Source organism: Manihot esculenta, chromosome 17, assembly GCF_001659605.2.
Source record: "Manihot esculenta cultivar AM560-2 chromosome 17, M.esculenta_v8, whole genome shotgun sequence".
Taxonomy (NCBI): Eukaryota; Viridiplantae; Streptophyta; class Magnoliopsida; order Malpighiales; family Euphorbiaceae; genus Manihot; species Manihot esculenta.
Genome location: NC_035177.2, coordinates 26,163,677 through 26,178,912, shown reverse-complemented (window position 1 = coordinate 26,178,912; position 15,236 = coordinate 26,163,677). Strand labels below are relative to the sequence as shown.

The following is a 15,236-nucleotide window of genomic DNA, read 5'->3' as shown; positions in this document are numbered from 1 at the left end:
TCATTGCATTTGAGTCCAAAAAATTATAAAAACAAGTCTGAAAAGTTCACCAAGATTCAAATTATTATTTTTTTTCATGAAAGTAAAATTTTGAAGTATTATATATATAAGACAAGAGACAAGAAATTAATATAAGTTAATTGAACTAGTTATGAATCTAAGTTTTGAACATCCAGAAAAGAAATCCTTCAGTTGCAATAATACTAATATGTCTTAAGTTGGATTACAAAGCTAATTATGCATGGTGGGATATATAATACTAATTAGGGATTCCATAATTACTCAGGCAACAAGGTTGATTTCTGCTAGAAAATTAGGGCATCATTGCAGCTTTCAGCAGGTGAAATATATACCTGATATTCTCAGAAAAATAGAATTAAAGTATGCCCTGGAAGCATATTACCTGCACAAAAACACAGGTGATATAGTATATGTCTGTACATTTGCAAAAGTGAATAAAGTGAATGTTGATTGGTGATAATGTACGAGGATGTTTAATTCTTACACTAACTGAAGGGCCATCTGATCTTGGTGTGGGTAATGATTGGTGGGTTGTAACGCATTCACTTGAAAATAGTTCCTGTTATCGAATGGCTGAGATTGCATGATCTCATAGTTACCTCCTCCTGGCATCATATTCATGTTCTGCTGCTTCCTTTCGTTGTCAGCAATCTGCCACATTTGCAGTGACCCATTTAGTAGTCGTTCTACTACTAAAGCAAATGATGATAAACAAGAGGGAGAGAGAGAGAGAGAGAGAGAGAGAGAGAGAGATCAACCTTGGCTCGCAGAAGCTGGTTATTGTTGTGCAAATCAATTTCCTGCATTCGGGATTGTTTTATGTAAACAAATTATCTCAATCATAAATATTCAACAAAGAAGAAAGCTTGGGGAAAATGAGAACATAATGAGCATACCCTTTTCTGCATATACTCGATCTCTGCGAACAGCAGCTCATTCTGAAAACGATTTTATAGAGCAAAAAGGGAAAAATATGTGTTATTAGCCGTGCAAGAGATAGCAACAAAGAGAGAATACATTTCTTCATATCAATAATGCATGAATATTAAGTACCTTTTTGGACCGAATTCTGCTAATTCCTTTCTCTAATCTGATCTCCAAGCTCTTAAGTTCTTTCACAGTCAAGGCTCCAAGCGACTCACCCAGCATATGCCTGGAAAAAGTATCACCGTTCAAAGGATGCACTAAAGCAGAAGTCCATATAAAGAAATAATTGCTCAAGAATCCCCAGGGAACAATCCAGGAGAAATATCAGGAGATCACCATCAAACTTCATCAGGAGCTTGACAATTATGTTGATTATTGATTAAGGCCATCTATGTTTACCTGTTTGAATTCTGCAAATTGCTTATTTGCACACGCAGCTTGGCAGCTTCTTGCTGATAGTACTGAAATAACATTCCAAATGGCACATTAAATATTTCATTAATAATTATGAAGAAATTCATAAAATCATATGAATGCATAATTGCTATGGTGTATAATATATAATGATTTACACCTTCATCACATCATAATTTCAAGGATACTATCCTTATTAAGTATGCATTGGATCCCAGGAAAATCAGGGTAATTCCAAACAAAAACAATGATTTTTTAAAAGAATTTTTGCAATTTTTTAAAAATATAGCATCCTCCAAAGTTGAAATTCATATATATATTAGTCAAATTTGCTTTCCACGTATGTTCATCAAACACCATGAGCATTCTATAAATGTTTTGTGATATAGTATTCATATCACATTTAAGCTAACATATCACTGAAATTTTTAAGTGCAGTATTAATCTGAGACCAATAGACCAAATTAATACAACGAAATCTAGGAGTACTAGAGATGTTAAGTGAAAATTTAGTAACAATTGGTCATACTCTGTGATAATATACATAATTATGTAGTTTTAATATTTTAAAATACTTAAATATTGAGTTTGATTTCATTTAAAATAGGATTTAAAACAGGTTGATTCGTTTAAATTTTATTATGTAATAAGATTGAAAAATAAGAAGTGAAAAATCTAATTTGGACTCTCCATTCAAACGTGGTCACAACCAAATTCATAAAAAGATAAGGTATAGAGTCATACTTGAACTCTAATTTTCAGACCAGTTGTGTTATGGACTATATTATGAGTATAATATACTTGACGAACAAAGTCTAGCTTCAAATTCGAGAAATAAACAGTATACTCGACTTTAATTTTAGCTACTTGTATTTATGTTAAATTAAGACTCTTAACACTATAAAAAGAAGATCGTCTGGTGTATCTGACATCTCATCTCATCTTTCATCTCTCATTCTTAGCCCTTTCATCTCTCATTTTTAGGCATGAATATGTGTGAATAAGTTTTTTATTTTCAATTAAAATATAATTAAAGTTTTAGTTTAATTGATTGTGAGATTGATGTGATTTTATTGTTACTTATTATTATTGGTATTTATATTATTCCTGTATTTATTGCTTACTATTATTCTGTTCGTTGTTGCATTAAGGTGCCATTTATACTACCCGGCTAGACCCCGGCGTCGGAATTTCTACTTTCCGGCGGAATCTCCGTTGGAGTCCGAAATTTAAGGATGTCGGAGCTATCTAGAAGGGTAAAAGAAAGGTGTTTCAAAATGTTTTTACATGTTTTCCCAACTAGAGCATTTGATGAGGGCTCGAGTATGAGATTTATGTTTACAGAGATTGTGTGCATGCACAGGTTAAGCTTGGTAGATGTAAAGTTTCAAATTTTTATGGAAATTGTTGATCATGTATGGGACTTACCAGGTTTACAGAATGCATAGTAGGCTTGCTACGGGTCCCGGCGGCCTTAAGCCGATCTGGATCCTAGCGCCGGTAACGGTCCGGTCACTGGGTCATTACACCATTGCTCAATTGATAGAATGATAGATTGCTATTTAGGTTAATTAAACTCGTAATTGTTTAGTTAAACTGAAATGAGTTGTGAATTAGGTTGCGTATGACTTTCTTAAAAAATAGTATAATCTAATTAAATGAATTTAGTGTCTCGCATTTGTTAGTTGGAATCAATTCCTTTTAATTCTTAATGAAATAATTTGATTAAATCCTAGGAGTATCTCCACTGTTGTCCAAGAGAACAGAGTTAGAGTTAGTTAACCGGTGTCTTTTAACTAATTTAAAATATGAGAAAGGATTAGATATCAGAAATGTTTTCGATATCTATAAATGGTTTATAAATTATTAAATTGAGATTATTTTATATCTGTAATCAACTAATAAAAATAGAAATTAAAATTATTGCTAAAACTGAATGTTTCTCATCTTAATTCTTTCTCTTCAATCTAATTGCTTCTTTCTTTAAATTGATTTTATTTATTTTTCTATATTTAAAACCTTATCTATTCTATTCTATTTTATTTTTATTCATTCAATAAAATTAATTTACTTAATGAATCGACTCTACTTACCATTATCATAAATTTTGTTTTTAAGTAAGAATTTATTTTTAATAGTTTCGACGCTGGTCTACATGTAGCGATCCATATCAACTATAAGCTGGATAATCTCCAAAGATAGCGAACTTAATTAACTGAGCTATGTGCAGATACCATTCAGAAGTCTCAGCGAGAGAAATGAAATGCTTTACAATGTTCTAATAGGATAATTTTCTTTTTCTCATTTTTAGAAGAGGCAATTAGATAAGAAAACAGATCATAACAACATGAACATACACATCTATTTGTACCTGAGCATTTGCTTCAGAAACAGATCCAGTATTGGACGAATCTGCACAAGCCTTCTTGTACCTCTCAATTGTAGATTTAACACTGTAATCAGAATTATGAAAAATCGTTAAACGTCTATTTCTGATGATGGGAAGCACATAAATCGAGAATGCTTAACGCTCCTCTTTCTGTAATAAAGTTGCCATGGAAATAAATCTGCAAATTACTCCAATCTTGAAGAGGAAAGATTAATGCTTTAATATTGCATGTAATAGGGATTTTATGAAGGAATGAAATTTTTTGATAATTAACAAAAGCGAGCAGGCCAATCATAATTACTTTTATACCTAAATTTAGTTGGTCTTAATTTTAGATTGGACATTTAAACAGTCAAATCTAAGGATGTAAATGGGTAGATATTTGCGAAAATTAAACTACATGAATCCAAATTTTTTGATTTAAATTAGCAACATGAACTCGTTCCGAATTCGATTAAAAATTAATCTAAACTACTCGAATTCGTCCAAACCAGATTATTATTATCTAAATAAAATTCAAATTTATTTACTCTTATATATTTTAATTAATAATTTATATAAAAAATATTTTTTATTAATAATTTTCATTTAAAAAATTCAATATTTTTAAAAAATATTTAAATTTTAATTTTTAAATAAAAATATATAAAAAATTTATAAATATTATTATAAAATATATTTTTTATGAATTTGGATAATGGATACCTGTTCATAAAATTTGAATCCAATCCGAAATCGTTCTAAACCCGATTATAACTATTTAAATTTATTCTATTCCGTCGGTTCGGATATCAAAAATACCAATCGGTTGCTATTCCTAATCAAATCAAGCCAACTCTCTCGGTTTACTCATCCGGTCATGAAACCCTAAACCTAAAAAGCCAACTGAGTAACAAAACAAAATATTGATTACTCGCTCAATGCTCTTAATTGTTAAAATAAAATATTGCCATAATACTCATGACAGTGAAACATTATAACATGTCATGTCATAAAAAGGCCCGTTTTTCAATTGCTTTGCTGATACCTTAACTTCGTCGAGCTACTGATTGGCTGTCTCTGCCAAGCTGGCATTGTGTCCTATAATATGATTGGCTAGGCCATATTTAGGGTCAAATCTCTTCCATGTGTCACATGCTTATTACACAATAGATAATATCCTAAATGATAACTCTATTGCCCACCTTCAGTAATATATATCCAGTGGTAAAAAGGTGATGATATAATATTAATTAATCAGACTTTTTCTTTCTGAAACTGAAACTCTGAGTGTATCAGAGCCGGCCAATGGCAGCAGCTATAGTGTACGCTTCCTGTTGCATAAAAGACCCCAGAATGGATAGAACTCTCCCATTGGCTCCCAGTTGTCGTACGTTGTTCCTTTGAACACTTTCACTCTCTCTCTCTTTCTTCAAAAAGAAGTGGCATAATATAAATATATTGATAAATATGCAAGATCTTGATCAAATATGAAAGACACACACTAAAATCCCAAACAGTGGCATCATCATGGTTCATCCATTCTCATTGGCCCGACTCTATCTTTTACTATGTGAAAGAATTTAACCAATGTCAGTGATAAATGGAGAGAGAGAGAGAGATAGAAGAAGAAGAAGAAGAAGCAGCAGAAGAAGAAATGGGCATGTGATTATTTCATTTTTAAACATTTGAAGATAAAATTAGGGTTCAGTAGCAGGGAATCATGACACACAAACCCTTTTGTCAGTATTCAAGAACAGAAAAATCGTGTGTGACGTGACAAAAGATTCTGTTGCTGAGACAAAACTACATAGCAGCAACAACAATAACTACTGATCTTGATTAAGATAAACCCTAACCAGTTACTATTACCAGTAACCAAGTTGAAAACACAAAAGGTAAAAAACCCAAGTGAAATTTAAATAACTTTTTGATTAGTTGTGAAGGATCATCTTGTTCCTAGGTACAAATTTGATAGTCCTGTGTGGTAGCTTATGAAGCCCTAATTTGGGCTACGTTTGACCATAATGATGGTTTTTTTTTTTTGCTTTTCCCACGTGGGTGTAAACTCAGATTTTGGGGAAATTTCGTGTGGATTTGGGAAAAACCCTAATTTGGGAGTGCTTGGGGGTCACCTGATTTGGCTGTGATTGGTTTGAAAAGGGACGTTTAACATGTTTTCAGAAGAACCCATTTGGGTTTTGAAACCCTAACCTGCTTATTGTTTGTTGGGTTTCCCTGACAATTTTCTTTCATTAACTTTGACACTGTACGTTTACTCTCTTGATGTGCAGCTGACGTGTTATTAAGTGTCAAGGGGATTCGGAAGGTTTTGGACTAATGGGAAGATGACATCTTTTGCCATAGGCCTTCTCTTTAGCCTTGTAGATGATATAGAGAGAGTTGAAGTGGAATAATGGAAGACGAAAAGAGAAAGGAAACTGAAAAATTTAACAACAATGGAGGAGAGAAGAAGCTGATCTCACAGACCTGCTTACATTGTAAACCCTTACTTTTTTTCTACTCCCATACTACTATCTTTCAATTCTTCTATTTCTATCTATTGCATCAGATCTATGTATCTACCAAACCAAGAACACAAAATAAAAGTTTACATCATAAAAAGGAAAAATTTTCAATAAAAAAATCCTAAATTTCATTTAATAGGAAAAAGAAAAACAGAAGAAAGAAAGAAAGAAGGACAAGTGAATCTTAATTAGTTAGAAAGAAACTCAATCAACAACTGCAACACAAAAAAATGATTATGTTCTTACTTGAAATCCAACCAAAGATCCAGTTTCCAGAAGCAAAATCAAAATTCTTGACATCAGTTATTCATTTTTCCTCCTTAAAATAATCCCAACTTATTTAAAGTAACCAATAAAGAAATCAAGAAATGAATAGAAAAAGAAAGGGGAATTCTTTGGAAGGAAAAAAAAAAAGAACTGCCTTTGAAAATACCTGTTGTTGGCATACTCATAGAGGCGGCCACGGCTAGAGAAGACGATGAGAGCAACCTCAGCATCACAAAGAACAGATAATTCATAAGCTTTTTTGAGCAGACCATTGCGTCTTTTGCAGAAAGTAACTTGACGATTTGTGGTGTTTTCGATCCGCTTGATCTCGATCTTCCCCCTACCCATTTTCCTCTGAGGTGAAGTCTCCCTGGACTCGCTCTGGTATGCCATGGCAGCTGCTAGCTACAAAGCTGATCCTAAAACAAAATCAGAAATAATCACTATAATCAATAACATATTCAGCATATATCTATATATTCTTTTGATAACAGTGAAGTTCAAGAAACAGCACAAATTTCTTCTGGATTTTCAGTGATTTAGAAACTTCATTTGCTATTTCTTCAACCTAGGGTGAGAAGACTAGTGGGGGAAGAAAAAGCAAAGAAAATTTTGGAAATTTCAGTTCTTGTAACTTGAGAGTGATCAACTAGAAAACATTAAATTAATTATATGTTTGAATACTGGGTATTGAAAAGCATCAAAGAAAAAAACTAAAAACCCAGAAGAAGTGAAGCAAAAAGCAGAGAGATTATGAGAGTTATGTCTCAGAATCTGATGAATGCTATGGAAAACTAACCTTAGGAGGAAATAAAGGACTAATTGAGGAGAAAAGCTGTGGGTTTCTGTGTTCTTTGTGTTCTACAAATTAATCTGATGAGTTAGAGAGATGGAGAAAATGGAAGGAAGCTAGTGACAGGAGAGGAGGGGAAGCATTTATAAAGCAAAAAAAAGACCCTTCATCCATTATTAATCTACCACATTACAATACTTGTTCCTAGCTACTCTACTGTATCTCTCTCTTTCTTTTCAGTTCGTCTTTTTTTTAAAAAATTTTTTTTTGAGTGGTGTATATTGAAGAAGAAGTAAAAAGAGAGGAGGCTAAATTTGGGAATCAGACTCCAAGCGATAACCGTCCATCATACATTTCCTTCTCCTCCTTTTCATAGGACACTGAGAAAGAAAGGAGAAAGGGACTTGAGCGGGCAACACATTTCTTTTATTTGTTTATTTATTTATTATTATTAAAAGGAAATTAATTGTAAATTTTCTCAAATCTCTTTTTCTCCTATTTGTTATTTAATATATAAATAACATCTAATAAGTAATTGATAATTTTGTATAATTATATTACATTCATCTATTTATTTAAAAATATAAATTGACAATTTTAAACCGCGATATATAAATAGAATTAAGATAATAATTTTACGATCATTGTTCGTTCAATTCAAAATGCGATTATTCTTTGTTTCTTCTTTAATCCTAGTTAAATCTAATAGCAGGTTAAATGTGTTCATATGTATAAATATTAGGGGGAACTCTATCGGTTTTTATGGTCATATCCGTCTCTACAGATTAGAGAATGGGCGTAACAAAATCCTTGGTATGTAAGGACTAGGGCTTTTAAGAGTGAGTTGTTGGGAGGCTTTTTGTTCTTTCTAGTTTCATAGGGTGTGTTTTCCTTGTTGTGTTTTGAAAGGTTGTTTATGCAAACGCAATCAAAGAAAGATTATCGGAATCGGTTATCTCGGGGGGACATTAGCCTCTTCATAGCCTTTGGTCCTCAATAGCAACAAGAGGGTAAGACACTAGAACTCTGTCAAGTTTCATTGGATCTAGGCTTCCAAGATCTCTAACTTCCTAATAACTGCCTATTTTTTTTCTTTTTTGTTCTTCCTTTCAATTCGGCCCTTGAAGTCTTGGTTGAAATATTGGTTTTCAATATTTTGGTATCTCACTACAAAAAATTCGACTTTTAGTAAAAATAAAAATCGCCACTAAATATCTAAAATTCGCTACTAAAATATTTAATTTTCAAATATACATTTTCATGTAAAAACTAAGTTACATATTAAGTTTACTGTTTCTTCTTATTATTTCGTCTCTTTTTTTGCTTTTTTCATTCATTTAAAAATAATTAATATTTTTAGCTAGTTAATTATTTTAAAAATCTATCTAATTAATCCAATTAAACTTAATTTCCTTTTGGGTGTTTTTTTTTTATTTTTATTTATTACAATTATGAAGTTCTTTTTTTTGAGTGGTATACATTTAACTTGAGTGCAAGCAATAATTCTCCACCATATATTTTCTCCTTCTCCTTTTTGTAAGAGAGAAAAGAGAAAAGAGAAAGGAGAAAAAGACTTCAGCAGCAATTGAGTCTAAAACTTCAAACATCTACATTATTTCTCAATTACATATAAAAATATTCTAATTTTTATTAGAAAAAGCTAGATCTCTGAAATGCAGTGCTAACTTAAAAATAAAAAGAATTTTATTCAAATTGAAATAACAGATGAAATTCGATTTAACTTGACAGGAAACAACTAGTTTTAGACTTTATGACAGGCTTAGATTGGATCTAATTTTTGCTGCCGACGTCCGATAAAGACTCACGATAACTTTTTGAAAAGGAAAGTTCGAATTTCATCAGTTATTTCAATTTGACCTATGGTACTTGTCACTAAGTTTGATATTGAAATTCTATCATTTAGGAGTCAATTTTGCATTTTAATTATTTTTTAAAATATTTTAAATATTTTTATAATTTTTCATATTAGAGTTTTATTTATATTATAAATAGCAGACTATTAGAAACTCACTTTTTAATATTTGAAAATTTTTAATAAAACTGTTCGTTTTTCAACCTATTTTTTCTTTTATATCGTCTTAATCAAATGATATTGATTAACACTTCTAACGGAGTCTAATTAGTCCTTTATGACAATTAACACTTGGAATCCTTCCCTTCCTTCAACCGACTGTCTCTTTGCCATAGTTCATCTCGCCATTGCTCTCGGGCTCGGTGTTGCTATCTTTCTATTGCTTTTGCACTCGCTCTCTTCCTTGCTTCATTGTCACTCAAGCATGAAACGTTAATTACTGTAATTGTAAATCTGGAGCATTTGGTTTCATAATTGTAAGTTTAGTGAATAAAATTTAAATTTTCCTTAATTAATATATAATTAAATAACAAAAAATTTTAGAAATTTATGTATGATAAATCTTTTTATTATAAATAAAAGTTGATTAATTTTGTAGGTCGATCATCATTTAATATATACATCCATCAAAGAAGTAATTGAAAATTTTCTTTTACCAAATAATTAACATATTTTTTAAAAGGGAAATTTATTATTTAGTTCTTAAGTATTACCATTATTAACAAATCAGTCCCTACATTTTCAAAAATCAATTAAAACATCCTTATCTTTTCTCTCCGTCAATAAAATAGTCATTCCGTCCTCCTTTCTGTTAAAAATAGATGAGAGATGAAAGAGAAAGTTTTTGAAACCCAATTTTGTCCTTAAATAAAACCCATTATTTAGTTTTTGGGTATTGCCATTATTAATAAGTCAGTCCCTACATTTTCAGAAATCTATTAAAGTATTCTTATTTTTTTTTCAAATCTGTTAAAACATCCTTATATTTTCTCAAATTTATTAAAATATCCTTATCGTTTCTCTCCATCAATAAAATAATCCTTCCTCCTTCTCAAGAAAAAGAAAAAGAAAAACAAGAAGAAGAGCAAGAAGAAGAAGAAAAAGATGATGATGATAATGAAAATGAAGAAGAAGAAGAAGAATCGCTTCCTTTTCCTCCTCCTTAAAGAAGAAAAAAAAAAAGAAAATCGAAGAAGAATCGAAGAAAAAGAAGAAGAAGAAGAGGAGGAAGAATCGAAAAAGAAGGAGAAGGAGAAGGAGGAGGAGAAGAGAGAGGGTAATTTAGTCTTTTGCTATATTTTTAACGGCAAAAATATACAGAATAACTATTTCGTTGACGGAGAGAAAAGATAAAAACGTTTTAATAGGTTTTTAAAAATGCAGAGATTGACTTGTTAATAATGACAATATTCCGAAACTAAATTATAAATCTCTCTTTTTAAAATTATGACTGTCAGTGCAAAATATACTAATTTCCTACTTCAATGTAAAATGTACTAATTTTATATTGCTTAAGCCTATAAATTCAGTTCTTTTATTTTTTTTCATTTCTTCTTAATTTTTTTTATTTGAATGAATTTATTAAAACTCGTTAAATTTTTAAAATTTTTGCAATATTTTCACACACATAAAAGTTATCTTTTTTTCTTTTGATAAGCAAGAAATTTTATTGAAGAAAGATAAGGAAATAAATGTGATCTATTTGTATTTTCTTTAATTTAAATTACTAAAATGTTCTCATTGTTGTTTGCCAAAAGAATATACTGCCTTTTTATTTGATAAATTTTTAGTTTTTTTCTCCTTTTTTTTGGTAACATAAATATTTTAAATGCATTAATTTATTAAAATAATAAATTAAATATTTGGCATATTTTTTTGTAACAAAGTAATATATGAGTGAAGATAAGAATTTATCTCTTTTTTTTTTCATTTATAATTATGATTAATCTATATATATACTCATAAAATAAATAAAAAAATCCCAACAATCAAATAATTCAAGTCAAACCCCAACTCTAACTCTTGAATATATATAATTTTTTTTTTTTTTAATTTTAAAATTTACATCATGATAACTCTTTTCTTCTTTATTGGATTTGAAGCAGTAGCTTTTTCACGTTATTCAAAACTCATCTGTTTACAGATAGGGTTAAGAGAAAAAGTGAAGGTGACTGGCTAGCATGCATGTGATATCTAACCCTCCATCTCTATGAATGCTAATCCTGCTTTAACTATTCATCTGAGCTGATTTATTTTGAAATAAAACAAATTAAATTATTTCATTAAATTTTTATGAATTTTTTTTATTTTCAATGATTAATCTCTTTTCTTTGATATGATTTTGCACAGACAATCAATTTTTCTTTGATACGATTTTACATAAACAATCAATTTTTGGAGTAGTTAATTCGATGGAGAAAGAGATAATTCGGTAGAGAAAGAAATAAAATTAATTTATCTTTGCAATTATGAATACGTTTCTTTTCATTGTAGAAGACATGTCAATTGTCTATGCTAACTCTGCCTGACAATTCATTCTTTACCAATCAAAATGCAGTGTTCCTCCATGTTCTTCTGCCACCACCTTTGCTCTATTTGCTCAAACTACCCTTTTCATTCTTTGATTCACTTGATTCATTCATGCAAAGTTAATATGATTTGTAACAACTAGTCTTAAATTTTACGGCAGATTTAGACCGAATATAATTTTTACTGTCGACGTCCGATAGATATCTACAATAATTTTTTGAAAAAGAAATTTCGAAACACGTGACTTTTAAAGTGTAGGTCAATTTTGCATTGTTTAGTGAATCAATTTTATATTTTAATTATTTTTTTAGATATTTTAGATATTTTTATAATTTTATATATTAGAGTTTTGTTTCTATTATAAATAGTTTTGAAAAATTTTAATAAAACTAATCATCTTTCAGTTTATCTTTTCTCTTATATCGTCTTAGCCAAACGATATTGGTTAAAACTCATGACGGAATCTAATTAGTTAATTCTATTTCTTACTTCTTTTTCTTTTTAGTTTTTGATCAGTCATTTAACTGTGTACATTTTAAAATCGAATTTAAATTTTTGTCTTGAGAATGTAATAAATCTTATGAGTAAAATATTTCCTGTGGAACAAATTAATAGAACCTTAATGAGCAATCCATTTTTTTTTTTCAAAAATTGTATATAAGGAATTAAATTGAAAATTTTAGTAATTATTGTTTTTATTCTATTTTGAAAGGACAAATGGCAATTAGTCCTTCTCTAATTAACTTAATTATATGGGTTTGACTTGGCTAAAATGCAAAATCACAATAAGAAGGAACAGATTAATTAAAATTGGATATTAATTGAAAAGTCATAGCAATACTTATTTAGGGTTAACTAGTTGGTATTTTTTTCCAATTATAACATTAATTAAATTAGCATTTCTACCTTGATCTCCAACTTCATTCATTCTACAAAGATCATGATGAATTTGACTTTGGAGTAAACGTGTTCAAATTAGATGGGTAATTAAGCTAATAATTTTCCTTAACAACATCAATTTCATCTTAATCTTATATAAAATTAAACTCGACTAAATAATTTTTAATATTAATCATAATAATTAATTTCAATCGATTTAAATAATTTTCAGAATACGCAAAATAATTAATTTAAATTATTTTAATAGTTAAAAACAATTTGATTACTATTAGTTTGACGATCTAATATTAGGATGTGAAATTTTAGTACAAGACGAACAACCATATTCACATTTAAGAATTTCTAAAATACCCAAAAGAAAATATTAATAAATTTAGTTGGAACCATTGCTCAAAATTGAGATGCACAAGATGGTTTCAACCTCGTAGTGAAGCTTAATTTGATTGCAAATACATATCTTAAACTCAACCATTCCAAATTCCAAAACAGCAGCCTCCTTGTGTTTAGCTAAATGAGGAAAATTAAGTTTGAACTCAATTAAAAATAAATTAATATTCAGATTAATAAATACTAAGATGGTAAAACAAAGTTTTTTTTTTTTTTTTTTTTTAATGTTCACAGCTCATTGGAAAAAGATGTCCAATAAAATATGAAAGCAAGTACATAATGATATTCTCTAGCTATTTTTGGGACCACTTTTTATATAATAGTAATGTTATAAGAGTTTCAGATGATGTTGAAAGCTCCTTCACTTCAATGCTAGACCTAATCCATTAAATGCCATTATGCAGAAGTTGCAATCCATCACTTTCGTTTCATTATCTCCCCTCTAATCCTTTCTTCCTCTTCTTCTTTTCTTTCTTTTTCACTGTAGGTTTTGGGAAAGAGTCAAACTCAGCTATATTGGCTTCAACAACAGATGTCATCACGGCCTGATCGATAGGTTTTAAGAAAGAGTTAAACCGGCTTTATCGAATTCCACTCTAAATGTCATTGCCATCACTGACATAGAAACGCAACAATAATAAATTATTATCTTATATATTTTAACTGTAATTATAAAAAATGGTAAAAATTTGAGAATTATATATTTGCTGATTAGTTTAAAAAGTGTAATTAAAATTATAAATTTATTAAATATAAAATAAATATTTTATTAAAATATATTATCATATATAATAAAACAATAATTTTTTAAAATAATTTTAAATTGCTGCCAAATTAATAATCTCAACTACTACTACAATACCAGTGTCTCAATTCTAAAATATAATATTGCATCTAATCTAAACAGGGCAAGCCTCTCAATCCACTTAACCATTTTTTTTCTATTTTTAACTGCATCCTACTTCAAGGTTCAAGCTAATATAGATCTGGGATTTGAATTCTAAGATCAAACAATTAATTACTATTATTATTAATTATTATAATTATTTTTGCAAATTCACACCACCATCTTTTTTTGGACCGAAGGGTAACTTTTATGTTATAAAATTTACTAATGATTTCATTAATTTTCTTCGCTAACTAATTAGTTGGATTTTAAACTTATAATTAATATATAAACTCTTCCTATTCATTCTTATATATCTTTATTTTTTAAAATTGTTATTATCTAAAATTATAGGTTATTTTAAGAAAATCAAGAAATATTAATTAATTTTTATAATTAATTATTTGTATAATTATTTAAATACCTATTGATGTTTCAGAAATAAAATTGATAACGTAGCCGGAATGGAGTTGTATTGTGATTAGCTGGAACCTGCAAGGGAGACAACGTGAGGTGGTAGTGGGTGTCCACGGCAGTCACTCCGACACTCAAGTCAGTAACTGAATGAGAGAAAGTGTAATAAAATGTTTAGAGTTCTAGAAATTGAAAATAGCATACCTTTGTCTCTGCGATCGTTCCTCTTTTATAATATAAGAAGGTAGAAATGAATGTAGTATTTCCTGATAATCCTGTGGTATTATGGCTAGTCTGCTGGTAAGGAATCTTTATGGGCTAATTGGTCGAGAATCCTGTGATTGTAGGCACAAAGGGAATTTTCTAGATTGTAGCTGTTTAACGGTAACTTTCTTATGAATGTGACCACTTACTAGCTTATTAAATCTTCCTACGTGGCCCTATCTTATGGTGACAACTCACGGCTTACTTTGGGGAATTCTTATGTAACATCAGAGGTCCCTCCGCTGATCTTCGATTCTTTAGATTCGAAGGTGATAGTTGTTTTTATGATCTGGCTCATGTGGCTTATTTGGCCGAGCTGATCACGTGATGTCCTTGCTTTTTTCTTACTTTCCCTATCGAGCTTCCAAGCCCTTTGCAAGCTTGTCGAGCTTTTGGCACCAAATGCCTTTGCGAGCTGCCAGGTACTTTCCTTGTCCTTATGAATTCCTTGGCTTTTTCGAGCTTCCGGACATTTTTCTAGCCCTTGCGAGCTCTTTGGGCTTATATAGCCCTTATGGGCTTCTTGGCCTTTTACAGTCCTAACGAGCTTTTGGCATCCAATGTCTTTGCGAGCTTTCGAGTATTTTTCTAATCCTTGCGAGATCCTTGGCTTTTTTTAGTCTTTACGAGCTTCCGAAAATTTTTTTAGTCCTTACAAACTCTTT

The 15,236-nt window shown here is 30.0% G+C and overlaps 1 protein-coding gene across 1 annotated transcript; it reads right to left on the bottom strand.

Annotated features, from left to right (window-relative positions):
• Positions 1-164: 164 nt before the first annotated feature.
• Positions 165-7,490, bottom strand: LOC110605045 (floral homeotic protein AGAMOUS). Its single transcript, XM_021743343.2, has 9 exons — positions 7,325-7,490; positions 6,692-6,944; positions 3,734-3,815; positions 1,348-1,409; positions 1,075-1,174; positions 918-959; positions 780-821; positions 506-672; positions 165-403 (listed from the first exon to the last, which is right to left on the bottom strand). The coding sequence occupies exons 2-9, from the start codon at positions 6,916-6,918 to the stop codon at positions 400-402; spliced, it is 726 nt and encodes a 241-aa protein (XP_021599035.1). The 5' UTR covers positions 6,919-6,944; positions 7,325-7,490; the 3' UTR covers positions 165-399.
• Positions 7,491-15,236: the final 7,746 nt, after the last annotated feature.

Excerpts from the sequence above, each read along its gene's own strand:
- LOC110605045 (XM_021743343.2), bottom strand. The coding sequence starts at position 6,918 with ATGGCATACCAGAGCGAGTCCAGGGAGACTTCACCTCAGAGGAAAATG. Across the intron at positions 3,816-6,691 it reads TATGAGTATGCCAACAACAG|TGTTAAATCTACAATTGAGA; the intron begins GTATTTTCAAAG and ends TTCTGATTACAG. Across the intron at positions 673-779 it reads ACCAGCTTCTGCGAGCCAAG|ATTGCTGACAACGAAAGGAA; the intron begins GTTGATCTCTCT and ends CAAATGTGGCAG.